The 21,944-nt window shown below is 48.1% G+C and overlaps 1 protein-coding gene across 5 annotated transcripts in view; it reads right to left on the bottom strand.

Moving 5' to 3' along the window:
• Nucleotides 1-12,914: 12,914 nt before the first annotated feature.
• Nucleotides 12,915-21,944, bottom strand: part of Cabp1 (calcium binding protein 1) — a 21,995-nt gene continuing 12,965 nt past the window's right edge. For 3 of the 5 annotated variants that reach the window (XM_063225770.1, XM_063225771.1, XM_003478473.5), the window contains 6 exons: nt 20,945-21,124; nt 17,651-17,681; nt 17,207-17,350; nt 15,982-16,091; nt 15,620-15,767; nt 12,915-13,387 (listed from right to left, as the gene is read on the bottom strand). In XM_063225770.1, coding sequence (XP_063081840.1) covers nt 13,362-13,387; nt 15,620-15,767; nt 15,982-16,091; nt 17,207-17,350; nt 17,651-17,681; nt 20,945-21,124 — 639 coding nt within the window. In that variant the 3' untranslated portion in view covers nt 12,915-13,361. Of the gene's footprint in view, nt 13,388-15,619; nt 15,768-15,981; nt 16,092-17,206; nt 17,351-17,650; nt 17,682-20,944; nt 21,125-21,599; nt 21,738-21,944 lie in introns of those variants that run through there. The other 2 variants (XM_063225772.1, XM_063225769.1) reach the window with 2 other exon arrangements.

The following is a 21,944-nucleotide window of genomic DNA, read 5'->3' as shown; positions in this document are numbered from 1 at the left end:
CTTGTACTTTATAAACTGGCCTATACCTGCTATAAATGGAGAAGTCTTGCTAGTCTCAGTTTGCAGTCTTCTGATTCATGGACTGCTCTTTTGTAAGCACAATAAGCTCTGAAATTTTTAATTTGATCTGATTTTATTTTTGCTGGTAATACCTGGCACAAGCCAAGTAATCAACCAATTGTTATCCTGAAATGAAAGGATCTCCAGAGTTCTGGCTTTCTGCAATTTGTACCCAACCCACCACCTTATAGTACTGTAGAAGGTTGTTAGAATTATGCTTTTAATGCTATGAATGATCTCATGGCTCCTTTCTTTTTTCCTTTTGTTTGCAGTACTAGAGATTAAATTCATGGCCTTTTGCATGCTAGGCCATGCAAAAGTTACATTGCCAGCCCTTTTTATTTTACATGGACACAGTCTTCTTGAATTGTTCGGACTGGACTTGCATTTTTTGTTTGTTTGTTTGTTTTTGTCTTTTTCCTTTTTATCAGTAAGAGGGATCGAGCTCACGACTGCCTGCTTGCAAGGCAGGCGCTTTATGCCGCTGAGCTAAATCCCCAGCCCCTGGACTTGCATTTTTGATCCTCCTGCCTCAGTCTCCTGAGTAGCTGGGATTACAGATGTTTGTGCAACCATGATCAGCTCCCTCAGGATTCTTGATAAGTAAATCACTAAGGTAATCATTTAACTTCCTTAACCCCTTTCTACTAAAGGTCCCTGTGCCTTCTGAGTGTGACAGTCCTTTTGTAGACTGTACAAAACTGCCATGGGCTAGTGAAAATTTGGTACCATTAACAGGGAATCGCCTGATAAAAGTGTTGGGTCAAAATTCACCAAGCCCTTCCTCCTTCCTTATCGCACACAATTCTTACGCCATTCGAAACCAAACAATTTACTACCCCATTTTATAATTGAGGAAGTTAAAGCCCTGAAGGACAGATCCCAGCAGGTTTTTTTTTTTAATTGGTACCGGGGATCGAACTCACGACTGCCTGCTTGCAAGGCAGGCGCTTATGCCGCTGAGCTAAATCCCCAGCCCCCCAGCAGTTTTCAGATAGCAGGCAATGCTCCTGAAAGCAGAATTGGCACCTATAGAATCCAGTTTCATCAGTCATCTGAGAAAGAGTCTGGCTGGGGAGGGCTGGATAGTCTCCAGAGACAAGAGGTGACTGGAGTGAGGAGTCAAATTTCTAGCAGCTGGGCAAGTTTCAAGTGCAGAACTCAGGCCTGAGATGGAGCAAAGTGCAAAAGATAAAGAGAAACTGGGTATGGTGGCAGACGCTGTAATCCCAGCTCTCAGGAGGCTGAGGTTGGAGGATCTACGTGAATTCTGTGAGTACAAGACCAGCCTGAAGAACAAAGTGAGACTGTCAAAAACAAACAAAAAAGCTGGGAATCTGAGCCCTGGGCAACTGACCTTAGAACACCAATGTGAGGGTGACACAGAACTGGATTCAGTTCTCTCCCAGCCATGTAACTCCCTTTTTCTCTGAGCTTCCTCTCTCCTAAAATGCAAAAGATACCATCTCCCTCACAAGAGATACTTTCTTGGAAAATACAGACAACCTGGAAGGGAACTTTAAAAAGATAAATTTCACTCATTCCATCTAGAACTGAGACAAAGCATCCAGCCAGGTCCTCATAGTAGGTTCATTATTTTAAAAATTTATTTATTTATGTTTGTCTTTTTGAGATAAGATCTCATTATGTGATTCAGGCTGGCCTTGAACTTCCTTCTTAGCCCAAATTGGTCTCAAACTCCCAAAGATCCTCCTACCTCAGCCTCCCTGAGTGCTGGGATTACAGGTGTGAGCCACCACGCCTGGCTTTCCTCGTAGCAGGTTCTTAGCACACGTGTGTTCCCACCCACTTGGCTCTTAGAACACACCAAGAAACGACAGCGCAGGCAATGTCTCCTTTTTGCAGATGAGAAGCTAAAGCTCAGGAGGATTAAGTGATTTGTCTAAATCACACAAAAAAGAACACAAGTCCAGTTTTTATCTTTTGGGGGTGGGCTTTTAATCCACTGGTTTGGTTCTGATCCAAGTTACCTCTCAGATCCAGTTTGCTTTAAATCACAGCTCCACCACATACCACCTTGTGGCTTTGGATAAATAAATTCACCTCTCTGAACCTCAGTTTCCTCCTCTGTGAAGTAAAATGTTGTACATATGTCAAAGGATTGTGAGAAATAAGATGTTTAAACAAGGAAAATAAAGATATTCTGTTTGTTTGTTTTTTTAAAAGCTATCTTCTTGAGACTATTGAGCCCATAGCTAAATGCCAACAAATAGTCTCAGGCCAGATTGGTCAACATCCCTGGATCCTAGCTGGTCCAGAGTCTGAGGCAGTGTTTTGAATTTGAGCCCAGCCTGAGCAACTTAGTGACTTAGGGAGACCCATCTCCCAAAAACAATTTTTTAAGTAAAAATCCATGGATGAAGCTTAGTGCAAAGGCCCTGGATTCAATCTCCAGTAGCACAATAATAATGATCATAGCCAAGTACACCGGTAATTATTCAGGAGGCTGAGGCAGGAGGATCAAAGCTTGACGCCAGCCTGGGCAATTAAGCAAGAATTTGTAATAAATAAAAATAAATAGAAGAGATAGAGATGTAGACATAGACATAGGCATAGACATAGATATAGATAAATGGGTCTAGGGATGTAGCTCAGTACGAAATCCTATGTTCAATCCACAGTAATTTAATAACAGTAGCAGGCTGGTATGGTGGCCTATACATGCCTGTGATCCCACCACTTGGGAAACTGAGGCAGGAAGATCATTGTGAGTTTAGGGCCAGCCTAGGCTATATAGTAAGTTCAAGCCCAGCCTGAACTCCATAGTGAGACCCTGTCTCAAAACAGATAAACAATATTACTAATAATGGCAATAACAGCAATAGTAGTGTTATAGGCAACTGAATTAGATAGAAATATTACAGGCAGTCAGACAGGGCTAGGCCCTTGAAGGAGCCAGTGCAGAAGCCCAGATATCTTGTAACTGTGGGCCAGACTACAACACAAAACAAAACAAATGCATCCACATATTTCCTAAGGATAAGCCTCAGGGATTGATAGTCTAACCAGGTCTCTGTCACCCTGAGGAAGCCAAGAACCACTAACCCAACCCCCTCCAGGCAAAGGCTCAGTTCATGCCTGCTTGCTCATTTCCCCATTTGTCCCCAATTAACCTTATCTGAGCACTTACACTCTTTTTTTTTTTTTTGTCTTCATTTTTATCAGTACCAGGGATCGAACTCAAGACTGCCTGCTTGCAAGGCAGGCGCTTATGCCAGTGAGCTAAATGCCCAGCCCCTAGCACTTACACTCTTGATCTGATGGTTGACCATAGGTTTGTCTTACCTTATGCCCAGTTCCTATGTTTTCTCTACCTTGGGCCACCTCCCTTTGTGCTCTATTTCTATATGTCTATATGTCTGTATTTCTATATTTCTATGTCCCTAGAAAAGACACAGTATGTAGCGACCCATTTGGGAACTCTTCTATCTCTCTCTCAGACAGAAGTTTTATTTCTCTCAATAAATATATTCTGCTTTTAACCTCCATTGTGAATACAAACTCGTCCTGGACGTCTAGTTGGCTGAGAGTTTCTTTCTCCTATATTAGTAATAGCAGTCGTCGTCATTGTCTTTATGGGTGTTTGAGAGCATAGAGACCTGGACTCATGACTTAGCTCAATTCAAAGGAGCTATGTGGCCTCCGGAAAGCCATTTCTTTTCTCGTGGACTCAGCTTCCTCATCTGTAAAATGGATATAATTAGAAGCCTATCACAGAGGACTCTCAGTAGCCCTTGACTGAGTGCTTGGCTCACAAAAGAACTTAGTGCATAGTAAGTATTAATCATACAAGAACTCATTACCACATGTAAAACTGGCAACCTGGTAACGGAAAAGGCCGTGGGAAAGGGCTCAGCTAAGTAGTTGGGAAAAACCCTTCTTAAGGGAAGGAAAAGTCAGAGAGAACCAGAGTTCAAAAGTGGAAGAGAGCAGCTGTTTATGAGCCCCTAGAGGCAATTCCACCTTGACCCACACAGCTGAAAAGGGGTGTGTCTTCCTGCACGGATAAGGATCGGAGAACAGACCGTGCTTTTAATTAAGCTTTGCCTATTTTTAAATTAATGGCATATTTTTCCCCTTAAGGATAAGCTTCTAATAAAAGTTCAAAAGATAAACACAAGGGGCTGGGGATTTAGCTCAGCGGCATAAGCGCCTGCCTTGCAAGCAGGCAGTCGTGAGTTTGATCCCTGGTACCGATAAAAAGAAAAAAGACAAAAAAAAAAAAAAAAAAGATAAACACAAAAAAGGGACTGGGACCAGCCTTGAGGCATCCCCCACCCCAGTTTGGCCAGTTTGGGATCTTGGACTCCAAGGTGGGTGGTCTGATTCCAAAGCCTGGGGCTCTGGGAATTAGAGCACAATGAGATCAGAGAGGAGGGGAGCTTGTTCAGGGCGTCTTCTGACCTCGGTCCTGACCCCGGTAGGCAATTTGAACTCTTGAACCCAGAAGCGTGGCCAGGACTCAACTTCGGGGAGGGAGAATGGGCAGGTCTGTGTTTCCCCAGGAGGATGTGAGTCTTTGAGAAGGCAGTCAGGCCTCGTGTGGCTGAGGATGAGGACAGAAAAAGCAAGCACAGTCACATCTGTGGAGCCTTGAGCAAGTCACTTCCCTTCTGAGTTTGGTTTGGTTTGATTTGTACTGGCAAACCAAGCAAGCACTAAGCTATGTCCCCTGCCTTCCCCACTGTTACACTTGAGTGTATTTTATATTTCAGTACTGGAAATTGAAACCAGAGCCTTCACATTGAGCAACATCCCCATCCCTTTTTATTTTATTTTGAGGTAGCATCTGGCCAAGTCATCAAGTTGCCTAGGAGGTCAAACTTGGTCTCCTCCTGCCTGCCTGCCTGCCTGCCGTGGTATCCCAGAGTCCTGGGATTACCTAAGTGTGCCATTATGCCCAGCTGAATTTTAAAAATTTGAGGCGGGTCTCCATACATTGCTCAGGCTGGCCTTGAATTTGCAATTCTGCTGCTTTGGTTCTGTGTAGCTGGGATTGCAGGTATGTGCCACCACAACCAGGGGTAATCTGCATCATCTACAGCTATGTACAAACTTGGCGACTCATGTTGCCCTCTACAGCTCAGTTTCCTGTAAAATGAGGCAGTTGCCAAGATGGAATGAAACGCTGAATAAAAAGGGCTTAACATACACCCCATGACACTGCATCCCTAAAGAAAGCAGCTGCTTTACTCTTTCCAGCCTTGTGTCTAGAGCAGGGCAAATTAGTGAAGCAACCAGACGGGATCGTGATGGCCAGTATTTGCATCCTGAATCATAAAAACTTCCTGCCATTTTGGAAATGCGCTGTTAGCTACACCACTCCAGTATGTTAAACGCATATAGCTATTTTTACTTTTTTTAAGGCCAGGCTGGCCTTGAATTTTGTAGCCCAGCATGGTCTGGAATTCATGATCCTCCTGCCTCAGCCCTGCAGAGGCATATGTGCTATTAACACATGAAATGTGGCTGATGCAACCCACAAAGAAGGTTAGAGAGAAGAAAAGTACACTGGGAGAGTGGTTGGGTGAGGAGGACCGTTTGCTAACACTGCCATGGATAAAAAAATAAAACTAGATTTTAGGGTTTCCAGCTTCCAATCCTGTGTTTTTCCCCCATTCCATGGCAACATTTGCAACTATGAGCCCTCCATGGCACCAGGAAATGGTCCAAAAAGGCTCTGCAAGGCGGAGCTGAGACTAGGAGAGTCACCAGGGAGAGGCCTGGAATTCTTCTCGGACCCAGGCTCTGTGTTGTAGCTTCACAGTCATGTGACAGGCATTTGCGAGCATAGACTATGTGCCCAGCCAGCACAAGGGTCAGAAGGCACCACAGAGACCACGCCAGACAACATCCTTGTCATTGTGTTCCTGCCAGTCAGAGAAGCCAGATGACAAGGAAATAAACAAATCTCTTTATTCATACTTTTAGGGATTGTGACTTCTTCACCTGGGAGAACTTGAAGAGAACCAGATAGAAATGGTCTCCACCATTAGGAGCAGGGGACGTCAGACAGTGGCAGAGAAAAAGGATTAAAAGAGCCTATCGTGGTGGTGACATGTGTTATCCCAGCACTTAGGAAGCTGAAGCAGGAGAATCATTGCAAATTTCAAGCCCAGCCTGGGCTACGTGGAGGGTTCAAATCTAGCCTGAATTACATAGTGAGACTTTGTCTTTAAAAAAAAAAAAGTTTTTTTTTTTTTTTTTTTTTTTTTTTTTGTCTTTTTGAGACAGGGTCTCACTAGCAGTTCAGGCTGGCCTTGAGTTTGCTTTGTCACACAGGCTGGTCTTGAACTCACAATGATCTTCCTGCCTCAGCCTCCCGAGTGATGAGATTACAAGCATGAGCCACCATGTCCAGCTTAAAAAAAAAAGTATTAAAACAGGTCTTTCCACCCTGTTTCCATGCCACCACGATGTCCTGGGTAACACTCTCAGGAACACCAACAATGCTGAAAACAGAGAGAAACATCAGGTCCTCGTCAGGCCAACCTCCCCCTGGTGATGACGGAGCATAGTTACACTGAAAATCTGACACTACCACTCACTTCATAGCTGAGGAAATCGCTGTGACCTCGCATGGGGCTACACCAGTGAGGAGTGGTCAGGCTTGGGTACAGTGTACTGCTCAAAGAGCTAGGAACGTGGCAGCAGAATCTGCTCCCTTCCCATCAGCGTGGTTTCATCGAACTGACAACCTCAGTTGGCATCATGAGCCACGTGAACCACGAAGCAAGACAGAAACACACAGGGAAATTGGGCATGGTGACACCCGCCTGTAATCTCTGCAAAGGCTGAGGCAGGAGGACGGCAAACTCAAGCCCAGTGTGGACAATTTAGTAACTTAGTGAAACCCCTGTCTCAAAATCAATAATTAAGAAAGGGTTAGCAGTGTTGGTTTGTGTGAAAGCCCTGGATTCAAGTCCCAGTTCTATAAAAAAATAACAAAATACAGGAGTGAAAACGCTGGGATTCTTTTTCCTGATGATATATACACATGTACAAATAAAATCCCTTGTGTGATGGGCAAAACATACTGAAATATAATAAATATAAGGCAGGTCATAAATTTCTTTGTTTTTTGTTTATTTTGATTTGTAGTTTCTTTTCTTTTCTCTCTTTCTTTTTTTTTTTTTGCTACTGGGGATTGAACTCTTGACCTAGCGCTTGCCAGGTGAGTTGCTTATGTTGCTGAGCTAAATCCCCAGATATTTTTTTGTTTATTTTCAGACAGGATCTTACTATGTGGTTTAGGCTGGCCTTGAATGCTTTATGTAGCCCAGACTGCCCTCAGATTCATAAAATCCTCCTGCCTCAGCCTCCTGAATGCTGGGATTACAAGTGTGTGTCACCATGCCTGGTCCAGGCTATAAATTTCATATGCTCTCTGAAGAACATAAATGAGCTGTGGTCATGGCTTCCTTCCTTCAATAGGTGAGTTAAGAAATAAGAATGATTAGGGGCTGGGGATTTAGCTCAGCGGCATAAGCGCCTGCCTTGAAAGCAGGCAGTCGTGAGTTTGATCCCCACGACTGCCTGCTTTCAAGATAGAAAGAAAAAAAATGATTGGAATTCTCTCTCTCTCTCTCTCTCTCTCTCTCTCTCTCTCTCTCTCTCTCTCTCTCTCGGATCAAACTGATGACCTTGCACTTGCCAGGCAAGTGCTTGGGCTACTGAGCTAAATCCCTGGCCCAAGATTGGCTATTCTAAGAGTACAGGAAAAAGCATTCCAAAAAGAGGGAACAGCATTTGTCAAGGCATTGAGCTGAGCCCTCTGTTATCAAGCCTGCCTAGTTTTCACAACCACCTTACAGGCAGATGCAATTATTATCACTAATAATAGACAGGGAGGCTCAAAGAGGAAAAGAAACTTCCTCACCATGTATACCCTATGCACACGCATCCTTAACTTAAAGGACAGCAGAGCTGATCATGATGCTCAGACCCCTGTACAGGAGAGACAACCAGGAGTCAGGGCAGATGGCAGGCACGTCTGGTGGAAGGGATTATCCCAGCTCCGCACCCAGAGCTGCAGACACAAGAGGCTCAGGGCCACAGCTACTCCCTGGTCATCGAGCCAGGCCCCAGAGTTAAGCTGTGATTATCTTGTCACTGTCAGTGAGGGCTTCCGGCACAGTCATTAAAGAATGCCATGGGCTTTCCATCCCCTTTCCTCGAGAGGGAATCACAGGGCCTGCTGACCATGGGAGAGGGTGGGAGGTGAGCCGGGAGTAACAGCAGCAACAGTGACAACAGTCAAAGCTGTCATAGTGCTGCCTGCCTGCAGGACAGCTTCATATGCAGGTGTCCCTGGGTACCCATGGGGAACTGCCCACCCCATCTGCAGATGCTCAAGCCATTTCTTTCTTTCTTTCTTTCTTATTTTTGTCTTTTTCGTTTTTATCGGTACCAGGGATCGAACTCACGACTGCTTGCTTGCAAGGCAGGCGCTTATGCCGCTGAGCTAAATCCCTAGCCCCCAAGCCATTTCTATAAAACAGCATGGCATTTGCAAGCTTGCCACCGTCTCTAGTTCACCTAATGTAAATAGTTCTTTTAGTGCATTGCTTAGGCAATCACTGTATCACATTCACTTGTCTGGTACAGATATACTTTATTTTTATTTTTTAAAATCCGTTTCTGTTTTATAGGACTGGGGACTGAACCCAGAGCTACAACCCCAACCTTTTTTTGGCTTTCATGTTGAAGCAGGGTCTGGCCAAGTCTCTAAGCTGCCCAGGTCTCTACCTGTGGTCCTCCTGCCTCCCTCTCCCAGCATGCTGGGGTTAGCAGTGTGCACCCAGCTTTCTTTTTTCCAGTACTTTGATCCCTGGTTGGCTGAATCTGCAGGAGAGCTAACTATACTATCTTATTTGATTTTCAGAACCCCACAGCATCATCCCTGGGTTACTGTCGAGAGCACTGAGACACAAAGGGGCTGAGTGCTGATGCACATGACGCAGTGCAGAAGTGGCAGAGCTAGGATTTGAACCCCTTTGGCCGGTTTCTGTGTCTATACTGGATTTTTTAAAAAGCCTTTTTATTATAAGACAGGGCAAACAAAAAACCACATAGAACAAATAGACAACCTACTGAATTATTATAAGGCAGCACCATTTTAAGCACTGTAATGGTCCAGAATTAGACCAGGGCTCCACCCCCCAGAGAACGCATGCATGTCCCTCCTCCTTTCCAAAAGCAACTGCTGTCCTGACTTTTATAGTAAAAAATCCCTGCAAGTTTCTTTATGGTTTCTCCACCCAAATGCGCATCTCTGGACACCATTTCTATCATTTGGCTAGACTCATTGTTTTAAACTTGCTATCTTTTAAAATCTCTTCTACTTTTTTTTTCTTCCTGGGGTGTGTGCGTGTGCGCACACTAGGGATGAAACTCATACATGCGAGGCAAGTGCTCTCCTGCTGAGCTGTGTCTCCAGCCCTTCAAGTCTGTCAACTCCCCTGCCATCTCTGTTTCTTATGCTTGATCTCTTGAAGGATCCCCCTCAGTTTTCCTGTATGGTTTCTCGGTCCTCATTTTGCTGCTAGGAGCATGTTCCTTTGTCCTAGAAGTTCTTGTAGCATCCCAAGGCATGATAAAACTCAAATGAGTTTGAGGCCCGAGGAGGACATATTAGTCCCCTTCCATCAGCCACGAGTCCGTGCTCTTTTTTTTTTTCAAACTGAGGATTCACAGAGGGATTTGTGCATGCTAGGCAAGCTCTTTAGGAGCTCTTAAAAAGCTCCAAACTTTTTACTTTATTTTGAGACAGGGTCTTGCTAAGTTGCCCAAGCAGGCCTCAAACTTGAGATCCTCCTGCCTCAGCCTCTGGAGCAGCTGGGTTTACAGGTGTGTGCTATATGCCTGGCTAAAACTCAAGTCTTCAGGCACTGCAACAGCAGCTTCCTGGCTGCCTCCAGCTGCTCTATATTCCTCTACCCTCTGCATAGATCTGTCCTCAAAGGTAAGCCCTTCACAGGCACCAGGCTTTCTGTTGTGAGCCACAAAAATAAGAGGGTTGGTAGTTCCTCAGAGGTCCCACCTGAGCCTTCCTTACCCTATGGTCTGTGGTGGCCTTGGGCCCTCCCTTCTCGCTGGGTGTCACCTCTCTCTGCTTCTCCCAGGCCAGTACACAGGACAGATGGTCTACTGCTTAGTTTACAAAAAAAGGCGTGGCTGTTCCTTTTCTCTGAGCCTTTGCACATGTTGTTCCTTTCACTATAAACACTCTGTCTGCCCACATCTTCTGACAGCAGATTACCTGTCCATCATGGTTTAGCAAACCCACTCCTCCCCCTCCCCTTCCCCACAGAATGGACCAGATACCTTTTTTTAGTATGTGTGGTACAGGAGACTGAGCCCAGGATCTTCACACTGAGCTATGCCCCCACTCCCTTTGTATTTTGAGACATGATCTCACTAAATTCCTAAATGCCCATACTGGTCTCAAACTTTTGATCCTCCTACCTCAGTTTCCCAGAGTTGAGGGATTATAGATGTTCACCACTATGCCCGGTTAGAAGGAGCCTTTTTTGTCCTCTCTGGTCTCAAGCCTACCCTAGTTAGTATATTATCCTCATCTGTGTTTGTTTGTTTAGTTGGTTGGTTTTTGGTTTTTTTGAGACATGGTCTTGCTGTGTAGTTTAGGCTGGCCTTGAACTCACTATTTGGCCCAGACTGGCCTCAAACTCTCAATGATCCTCCTGCCTCAGACTCCTGAGTGCTGAGATTACAGGCATGTGCCTGGCATATCTGTTTTCTTATCTATTTCCCCCACCAGACTCCGAGCTCTTTGAAGAAATGGACCCTGCCATAACACCTGGGACATAGTAGAAGCTCAATAAATATCAGTAGGGGTGGAGGATATAGCTCAATGTTAAAGTGCTGGCCTAACATGCATGAGACCTTAGGGTCCATCTCCAGTACTACAACATAAGTAAATAAATTCTAACACATGCATGAATGAGTGAATGAATTAGACTTTCCAAGTCACAAGGAGGAAACTCAGTATCATTTTAAGGCCTCTTTGATAAAGTGCTTTTCTAAGATGACTCACAGGGCTTTAATACCAGGAAAGGTATTAAAGCAGAAGTACAGTGGGGCAGAAAGAACTCCCACCGAGGCAAATGCATCTCGGTTCTTGAAAAGTTACAGAACACTTTCTTCAAACAATCCAGTAGCAGCCCTAAAATACAACACAGGTGAATGGGAGGAGCGCTGGGGTCTGGCATCAGAGGAGGTGGAAGCCCAGTCCCTGGGCTCCCCTTTCCCTGAACACGAAGTTTCCTCTGAACAGTGGCCCTGCCATGACCTCAGCTGTCATGTCTTTCAGTTTAGCAGGCCACACACTGGGGACAGAGGTGTCCTAGCTCACTCCTAACTGTGGCCCGTCCTGCGGTGCCCCCAGGAGCTGACCCTACCAATTGACAGAGATGCCTATAGACTGCCCCTCCTCCCACCCAGGGCATTGTGTCTGTGAAACAGCACAGAGTCTCTGGGCAGAACTAAGCTGGCACAGGGGCAGGCAGGGCTGCAGGCTCGCCTAGCAGGGCACACAGCCAAGGGCTTAGCCTCAGAATTGGATTATTAGAGTGAATTGGGAGCGCCCAGCCTCACGGGCCTCAGGGACATGGGGATTACCTGGGTTTCTGGCTGGGGCTCAGGGTCATCCCATATTCCCTGCCAGGTCTAAGAACAAGAATCCTCTCTCTGCTGTGGCACAGGGGGCGGGGAGGCGCCACTCACCTACCAGCTCCAGTCTTTACTCCCACAGTCTGTCCCAGCTGCCTGGACATGCCTAGGACCTACAGTTGATCTCTTCAGACCGTGGACCACTGGCTGGCGGCATCAGCATCTTCTGGAAACTTGTTAACAAATCCTCCAGGTCATTCTTATGCATGCTAAGGTAGAGAATTCACGGCTTGGACTACACCGGCCACCGTACACACGTGCCCAAGTATTTCTCAAACCCACTAAGCTGTCGAACTTCTCCTGATGCCTTCAATCCTTCCCTGGTAGGAATTAATTACAATGCTTACAATGGATCTAATCAATATTGGCTCAATCCACCGCATTTGTGAATAGCAGGCCCCAGAAGGACACAATCTAATACCCCAAGTGTGCGTACTCTGTCCTGACTCCATCCTTTATTGTCTCCATATTTTTATTGGTTCTGAGATCACAGGGCTGAGGTCACCTGGGGTGGGCACATTGAGGAAACTGAGGTTCAGTGACGGGACACAACTGGCCCAAATTCACACAGCAAGCAAACCCAGAGACTGACCACTGGACATCCTGCTTTTCATTTCAGGGCAGGATGGCAGCTGTTTCAACATCTGTCTCCTCTCACACTTCAGGATTTCCTCCAGACCAAAGGCTTGTCATCGCTTCCTCAGGAAATCCTTCCCCGACCTCCCTAGAGCAGGTCAGGTATTATATCTGCCGGAGGTCCCAGCCTTTTTCCTTTACAGCAGGCTCTCCATTAGTAATCACATACGGATATGTTTATGTTGTGTCTGTTTTCCAGACCAATACAAATACTCCAGGAAGTCAGGACGCGGCACAGACCCTGCTAGGCACTTACCCACTGGTCATCCGCCTCTTATAGAAACTGGTAAACAGGGCACCTGCATACACAGTGGAGATAGCGTCCCTCAGCCTCCAGCTTAGGGGAAGGTGACAGGTTCGGGCTTATAAAATGAGAATGGACAGGTCTGTCACAGTCACTCCATAAATGTGTAATAAATGCAGGCAAGTTCAGCCATTTCAGAGTGTGCAGGTGGTGCTTGAGAAATGTGTGTGCTGTCTAACCAAGAAGCCAAGACCACCCCAGCTTCATTCTCTTGGAAACATTTTTATTGATTCTGAGATCACAGGGCTGAGGCGAGCTGGGACGGGCATAGAGCTAAGGAGGGCAGCGAGAGGCTCTGCCCTGGGACAGACATGCTGTGTGGGGTCTGCTGGCGGGCTCCCTGGCCCACCCAGCCAGCGGTGGCTGGGGACATGGCACTTGGCGCCTGGCACGACCTCTGCCGGCTTGGCATGGTGGCCTCCTCATCAGCGGGCGCCCCCTTTTCCAGTTGCAGGAGTTGTGAGTCTTTCACAGTGCAGAGGGGTGGGGGTCCGGGGTGGGCACCTCCCCCGGGTGCAGGCAGGCCCCATCCGCCAGTACGTCCTGGGCTCGGGGCAGCTGCGGCGGTGGCAGGGCGAGGCGAGCTCCGGCTCCTCTTCTCCCCTCCCAACCTGGGGAGCTTGGCAGTCCTGGTGGGGCCCTCGAGGCCTCAGCGGGACATCATTCGGACAAACTCTGCAAAGGTACAGGAGCAGCAGCAGTCAGGGTCCAGCCAGGCCCTTACATCCACTCTGCCCCCTCCGATCTATCTTCCACACAGCTTCCAATCTGTACAGCAGCCTCTGCTTAAACCCCCTTGCGCCCCCACAAGATGTTCAGGGTACCGGCACAGCCTTGGGGCCTGGCCTGATCTGGTCCTGCTGACAGTTTCAGCTGTATTGGTACATGCACCCTGCAGTCTGAGCTGTGACCACACAGACCTCATTTGCAGAATTCAGGCGGCTTGTGCTTGCGCTTTCTAGCGTGGGCTCCATCTTCTCATCCCTGTTCTCAGCTTTGCTGCACCCTTTACCTCTCTTGCTTCTTTTTCTCCCCCTACACTCCAGTGGTTGTTTTGTTTGTTTTAGTAGTTTTATTGGGATCCCTGACTGGATGGGACAGAGATTTCCCTTATACCTCTGCCCCACACATGCATGGTCCCCTGACCCCCACCACTGTCTCACCCCAGAGTAGTTAGTACATCTGATGCCCCCATGCTGACCTACCCTTAGGACCGGCCCCATACCCACGTTTACTTTAGGGTTTGTTCTCAGTGTTGTATATTCTATGGTTTTAGACAAGCATACAGTGTGCATCTGCTCTTCTGGTCTCAAACAGTAGTTTCCCTGCCTGAATCCTCTGTACTCTATTTATCCCCTTATCCTCTTTCCCCAATCCTGATAGCCTCTCATCTTTTCTGAGAGATTTGCCTTTCCCAGAATGTCACAGAGTTGGAATCAGTGTGCGGTATCTTCAGCTTGGCTTCTTTCACTCAGTCACATATATTTGAGGTTCCTCCATGTCTTTTCGTGCTTGATGGCTCAATATTTTGTAATGGTGAACAATATTCCACCGCCCTCTGCACACCACAGTTTATTTAGCCCTTCACCTACTGAGGGACTTCTTGGTTGCTTCCAAGTTCCGGCAGTTATAAAGAACGCTGCTATAAACATCCATGTGCAAATCCCCATGTGGACATAGGCTTTCAACTCATTTAGGTAAATGTCCTTCCTTCTTTTTCTCCTGGTGGCTTTTACCCATATTGCAGGGCTCTGCTCATTTACCTCTAGGAAATCTTCCCTAGTTCTCCCCAGCTTGGCCTAGGGGCTCCCTCCACACTCCGCATCCTACTCCCCCAACACAGTGGGGACTCCACTGATTTCCTGTTTCCCTTGCTGGTCTTGGGCTCTTTTTTTTTTTTTTTTTTTGTCTTTTTCCTTTTTATCGGTACCGGGGATCGAACTCACGACTGCCTGCTTGCAAGGCAGGTGCTTATGCCGCTGAGCTAAATCCCCAGCCCCTGGTCTTGGGCTCTTGAAGGTAGGGACCAAGTCTCAGTACATAGCAGGTGCACAAGAAACACATCTTGGTAGAATCAATGGGCAAAGCCTGGCTTTGGGGGACGGTCCATCATCTGAAGCATGCAGGTGGACAGTGTGACACAGGGCGACCTGAGATTTTCCAGATCTGATGGTCGCAAAGCCATCTCTCCACCTATTCACACTCTTCCCCTGGAAGTGTGGCCAATTACCTTTAAGACCTCCCAACTTTATGTTCTGGACACACTCACAGTCTGGCTCAGAATGCAAATCCCTGGAATTCAAGGTCAACATTGTCCTCCCCCACCCCATCCCATAGTATTTGGAATGTTGTCATGAACAAGATTATCTAGCAGATGAGATTCCAGCCCTGGGTTTGTACCTAGCTCTGACACCTAGTAGCCACTCTTGCGCAAGTTATCTACATCTCAGTTTCTTCATTTCTTTAGGAGGTAAGAACAGTACAATCTATGAATCACTGTGAAGTTAAATGAGATAATATATGTACATTTACTTAGTACAATGATTTGTAGAAAAAGTGTGCAATAAATAACAATCATGATAATTCTTTTTTTAAAAAAACTCTTACTGAATATTAGCTATGTGTAAGGACCTTTGTTAAATAGGAAATACAGAGATTTAAAAAAAAAAACAAAGCTTCTTTTTGTCTTCAGTTTCAGAGTTGAGTTGGGCACAGCTATAAACAGCAGTTGGAAGATAACTGGAAGAACAGAGATGTCAGTGGGCAGGTGAGGAGGGAGGGGTGCATGGAAAGGCAGGACAGTACCGAGTCTGGCTGGACCGATGACTGCGTGAGGGTCATGCAGTCGGAGTCTCTGTGGACGGCCTCTGCTGGCCTGCTTCTTGCCCACTTGCCAGCCCTACCTACCTTCAAAGTCTACTCGTCCATCCCCATTGAGGTCCACGTCTCGGATAATTTCCTCTATGTCTCGGTGTCCCACCTGATGGCCCAGGAGCTTCCTCATGGCCTCTCGCAGCTCACTGGTGCTTATCTCCCCATCACCATTGGTGTCAAACTACAGAGGGAGGAGGAAGGGGACAGAGCCACAACGTGGAGACCGTGGAGACCGGCAGCAACAGATCTAAGGCAGAGATCCTTTCTCAGCCTCAGTGTCCCTCTTTCCTCTATGTCCCTTCTCTGTCCAAGTTCCCTCCCCTGGCCCAGTAGCCACCACAGGACTTGGCTTCACATACTCTGCCCTCCCCTGCCACCCACTGATCCTCACCCACCTCTCGAAAGGCATCTCGCAGTTCCTTTACGCCAATCATATCTGCTGTCTCTGCCAGGAGTTTCGGCCCCATTAGCTCCACGAAGTCATCAAAATCCACATGGCCACCCACTGGGGCAAGAGGAAGGCGCTGGGTCACCCTTAAGGCACCCATTCCCCATCTCCACGGAGGCAGGTGCGGGGATGGCCAACCCCTTCCCGATCTGCCTGCTTGAGTTCCGGGGCATAAACAAAGGCCAAAGGAGGACAGAGAGGTGACCAAAGACAGGGGCCATGACAAACGCTGGCTCAGGGGAGTGGCCAGAGATTGACTAAGGGGACAGGTCAGAAAGTGGAGGCAGGAGATATAGACAGAGGCAGGTGTGGAGAGACCAATATACACCCGTGGAAAGACAGAGGGGACAAGAAGCTGAGGGTCCCAGCCTTCCCCTTGCTGTGTAGATGCAAACTCAACTCCCAAATGGCTTTCTCCACCTGCTCACAGAAGCTTTCAACCCCTGATCAGTAGGTGCTGGGGGCAATCCCAGCTCGAGAGGTGGGGATGGGGAGAACTTGGAGGTGGGCACCCTGTATTCATCCTCTGACCCCCACAGAGACGCAGCCTTCAGCCACCCAGAGAGGCAGCTGGCTTGAAAGTGAGCCCCGTGTCACCCCCTCCCCACTGCCGCAATGCCTCCCTTCACAACAAACATTTTGCACCTGCACCCAGACTAAGACCGAGAATTACATCCTTGTTTCACACATCTGATACGGTGCTGCCTCTGCATGTTTCTACCTGTTTTGTTCACTGTCAACTGGGTTTACACCTGGAGCCTAATGGAAGCTTCCAGCTGGTTCCATGATGAGCTACATCTCCAACCCATTTTTATTTTTTCAGTTTGAGGCAGGGTCTTCCTAAGTTGTCCAAGCTGAACTCAAACTTGCCACCCTCCTGCCTCAGCCTCCTAAGTAGCCGGGATTACAGGTGTGCATCACCACTCTCCCTACTCCCTCTGATCACTTTGTATCGCCAGCCAGGTACACTACTGTGCACTTTGACATATATTCCCTCATTAACTTCCTGCGCTCCTCTCCTTTACTGCGCCTTCATATGACAGGTTTGGACTCTGAGGCTTGGAGAGGGTAAGCAGTGTCCACCAGTCACAGAGCTGAAAAGAGATGGATGCAGAATTGGAACCCAGGCCTGTGTGAGAAGAAGGGAAGCGATGTCCTGGGGAAGAACTCACGGTTCATGTTGATCTGCTGGGACAGCTCGATGAGCTCCATCTCCGTGGGCATGTAGCCCATGGTGCGCATGCAGTTGCCCAGGTCTCGGCAGTTGATGTAGCCATCCTTGTCCTTGTCAAACTCTCTGAAGGCCTCTCGGAGCTCTGGGGAAGTGAATGAAGGTGGATGTGGTTGGTCTCTAGGAGGAACCCTAGAGACTCTGGGGACAAAGGCAGCCTGGGGCTCAGCAGCTGGAAGAGGTACACCCTGTATCCCCCAGGACTCAAGGGTCTGCAGCTTGCTCCAGGCTCACTCCTCCAGTGGCGGGCTCCACAGCAGGTCCCTGTCTGTCCCAGGTCCTCATCCCAGGAGGCCATGATGTCTCTGCCTTTCTTCCCACCAACCTCCCTCCTGCACCTTCTTGGAGCGCTGAGCAAACCTTTTCCCCAAGGTCCAAGTTTTACCTTCAATCTCTTCTGGCCGCAGTGATCTATCCTGAAACAGAAGAAACATACCCTGTTAGCAGAGGCAAGGGACCTGGAAATTACCAGACGCCCATCCAATACAGCCATCCAAATGGCAGCAGGCACCAGGTGGGAGCGGACAGAACAGAGCAGAAGTTTGTCTGGACTGTGTCCTTGCAGCCACACATGTTCCATAGACACAGAAGCTCCTGGACCCCAGGTAGAATATGCACCAGGACCCAACACTGCTCAGGAGCCTAAGCACAGAACCTCCAGGTACAGGCATGGGCCTGGAACAGAGCCAGCCAGAGGTAAAACCTGTAAATAAAACAGGGCCAGGAGAAGTCACACAGAGAGGAGAGAACACCACCCAGTGGTCTCAGAGGGAGCCAGGGAGGGGAAGCCTGCAAGACAATGGGAGAAGAGGGATTTCAGGGGGAGAGAAAACAGGGAATGCACAGGCAGCCCCAGAGAAAAAGAGGAAGAGCTAGGGGCTGTTGGAGCCAGATCTGGGGCTGTGCCCTGCCTCCTGGGCACTGTCCCATCTTCCCATTTGACCACTATCCCTATACCTTGTCCTGTCACAGGATACAGCATAGGACCCTGGGGGCTGCCAGTGACTCTAGCTGCTGCCAGGGCCCAAAGCACACACTTCTAGCATCTAGCAGGCCCCAGGTCTCCTTGGGGAGTCAAAGAAAACCTGGGTCCAGGCATCAGAACAGATGGCAGAGAAGTCTCCAAAGAGCATGCCCAGAGGAAGCATGGAGCAGGCTCTGGATGATGCCCTAGGCCTGCCCAGGAGGAGACAGATTGGCATGGAATAGAGACAGGTGCCCACATTCCACTCCTCCTCCTTTGGGAAGGAAGGACAAGGACGTGAGGCAGGTGTGGCCTCCCCAGGAGACTCACAGCAGGTCTGGGCACCTGTATCCAGAACACAGACACTCAGCAGGCCACAGTGAGGTGATGTACACAAGCTGTGTGAGCCTTGGGCCTCGCGTGGGTGGAGGCTGCAGCTGCCCACCCACTCCACACTGGCCCCAAGGGAGAGCTCTGGTCCCGGAAGGGTCAGGGGAAGGGGAAGCAGCTCTGCTGTTGAGTGGGTGTGAGGCCAAGATAGCAGCCTGCTGGCTCCCAGGTCCTCCAAGAGCCCTTTCTAGCTGAGGGAAGGAATCACCTTAAGAGACCTTTGTCTCTGTGAAATGATTACTGCTGGGTGACTTTCACTTAAAAGGTTCCTTGGCACAAGGGCTTATCACTGCTGTTTGAGACAGGGATGTGTGTTTCTAGGCTTTCTCAGGTGACCAAAAGGATGCTTTTTTCAATGTGTTATATTAGTAGTAAGTGAAAGCGAGTAGGGTTGTCATTCAGTATTGGGGGGGAATATGTTCCAGGTCTCCCTGTGGGTACTAAAATCTAAGGATGCTCAAGTTCCTTTTATACCATGGTGTGTCATTTGCATATAACCTATGCATATCTTCCCAAACAAGCTTTTTTTTTTTTTTTTTTTTTTTTTTTTTTTGTCTTTTTGAGACAGGGTCTCACTATGCAGTTCAGGCTGGCCTTGAGCTCACTTTGTAGCCCAGGCTGGTTTTGAACTTGCAATGATTCCCTTGCCTCTGCCTCCTGAGTGCTGGGATTACAGGTGTGCACCACCACGCCTGGCTCTCCCAAACACTTTTAATTATCTCTAGATGACCTGGAATTTCCAGTGCAATGGAAATGCTGTTATACTTTACTGCTTAGGGGATAGTGATGAGAAAAAGTAGTCCATGCATGCTCAGGACAGATGCAACGTTTTAAAAGTAGTTTTGAAGCCAGGCGTGGTGGCATATACTTATAATCTCAGCATTCTGGGATGCTGAGGCAGGAGCATGGCAAGTCTGAGCCCAGCCTGGGAAACTTAGAAAAATCCTGTCTCAAAATTAAAACAAACAAAAGTAAATAAAACGAAAAACAAAAATGGGGAGAGACTGGGGATATAGCTCATTACAAAGGCCTTGGTTTTAATCCCCAGGAATGGGAAAAAAGTTTTTTAAATCTACAGTTGGTTGAATCCACAGAACTCACAGAAAAGGGCATCCACGTGTATATGTGTGCATCTGTGCAAAAGATACACTCAGGGACCAGTTACTTAACCATACCAGTTCTTTCTCATCCAGCAGGGTGCTGTTGATTCTTGCCACAGCTCCTGCTACACCTCTTGTATGCTCAGAGCCCAGGCTGCCGCTGTCTTTCCCAGCATGCCTCTGTCAAGCACCCTGGTGATTGAACTTTAGTTCAGAACAGTATGGAGTGTACACTGTGCTCAGATATACAGTCAGGGAATCCCACCAATGTGGCAGGAAACCTGGTGCCTCATTTCAGGGAGCCAGTGGAATGAGGCACATGCACATTTTTCCCCCCAATTTATGTAGGTGGACACAAGAGCTTGGGCCCCAGAGTCAGACAGAGCCAAGTACAAATCCCAGAACTGCTATTTCCAGGCTGTGGGTCCAGGGGCAGATCATTTCCATTCTCTGAGCCACAGTGTCATCCTCTGTAATATGGGTGAGTACTGGTACCCACCTCACAGGCCTTTATGCCGTAAGACAAGGCATGTAAAGTATTCATCATGTGGCATTTAATAAATGCAACCACAATGCTGTATCTGTAACATCAGCATCTCCTTCCGCCTTGTGACTGTTCACAGAAGGCAAACACAGTAGCTACCAGCTACCTATGCCTATTTAAATTTGCCTTAGAATGAAACAAAATAATTCAGTTCCTTTATGGTACTAATCACATTTCAAGGGGTCAACAGCTGTCTGTGGCTAGTGGTTACTCTAATGGACAGCACAGACTTTAGGGGATTTTTTCCCATCACAGTAGAAAACTCTGCTGGAGAATGGTACATGTCTGGAATAACTCCAAGCAGGAGGCTCTGAGGTCACATATTTGACTACCAGACTACCGTCAACTAGCTGGTCCATCAGTTTCGTCATCTGTAAAATAGGGACGATAAAAGCACCTACCTCTCGGAGTTCCTCAGGATTAAATGAGGGTGTCCACCAACACACTGAACCCAGTGCCTGGCACATCACAAGTGCTCCCCAGAATTTTCTCTGCTAGCATTTTCTTGCTAGGGAACATGGACTCACTTTGCAGCAAGAAGGGGAAACTTTGGGGATTCAATTTGAGAAGAAGCCACTGAGGGACAGGAAGTACTGGGTACAGAACCCTCACTTCTCCCCAGTGCCTCAATACACCCTGTGAAGCCAAGGTCAGCGAGCTCCACTGGGCCAACTTACGTACAGGCTGCCTGTTTTCAGCAAAACCCTTGCGCAGGAAGATGCAGGCAGGGCCGAGCAGGTTGTGCATGACAGCGCAGTTCTGGGCCAGCATCAGGAGTGGTCCAGGGAACTCGCCGCTGGCCGTCAGCCCCTCCTCACTGGTCTGCACCACCATGTAGCTGCTCTTCTCCTCTTGGTGCATCTGCAGCCCACACCAAGCAAATGCAAAAGAGAAGCAGGGCATCACCTCTTTGCCCACATAGGCCCTCCTGGCCTGGCCTGGCTCCTGGTCCTGGAAGGAGCCTCCTCAAGAGAAGATGCTTGCATGTTATGAGAGCCTCAGAATGCACAGGGCCAGGTGATACATCGGTCCCACAGATGGAGATGCTGATCCTTGACTGAAAGTTGTTCCAGGAAGAGCTGGCTGTGATGCTGTCTGTGTCACACTTTCACATGAACACACATGCACACATTCACAGTGACACAGACATAAACACAAGATCACATACTTGTGTGCACGGAAGCTAAGAGAATCAGACAGAGGGAAACTGTCCTACCAATGGGAAGCATTCTCTCGGAGCATAATAGAAAGATGTCTTTCCCCCAAATGTTCCTAGGATCCCAGCTCAATCCCTGAGGCCAAGCCCTGTGTCCCAGCTCCTGAGCTCAGATCCTACCCTGGTGGAATCCTATTGGGAGGCCGGGAGAGTGATCAGAGCTGGCCGCAGGGAGAACATGCTGAGTTGGTTTGCTAGACTAAGGTTGCAAACAGGTGCTGTTGCTGTTGTAAGTGAAGCTGGCAGGTTAAGGGAACTGATGCTGTGTGCTGTGCCCCACTAAATGGGCGGCACCACTTAGCACCAGCCCACTGTGGCCAGCTCTCCTGATCTAAAGCACCAGGTGGGCTAAATAAGACACGCCTGTGCTTCCACCCCACTTGTGACCTCAAGATTAGACAGGCTCCCAGCAGTTCTTTCCCTCCCTCCCGCCTTCCCTGGCTCCATGCCCAGCCTACTGGACCT

This window comes from Cavia porcellus, unplaced genomic scaffold, assembly GCF_034190915.1.
Source record: "Cavia porcellus strain 051 isolate PalLab524CR breed Dunkin Hartley unplaced genomic scaffold, mCavPor4.1 scaffold_16, whole genome shotgun sequence".
In the NCBI taxonomy this organism is placed as follows: Eukaryota; Metazoa; Chordata; class Mammalia; order Rodentia; family Caviidae; genus Cavia; species Cavia porcellus.
This window is presented reverse-complemented; position numbering and strand designations above follow the sequence as displayed.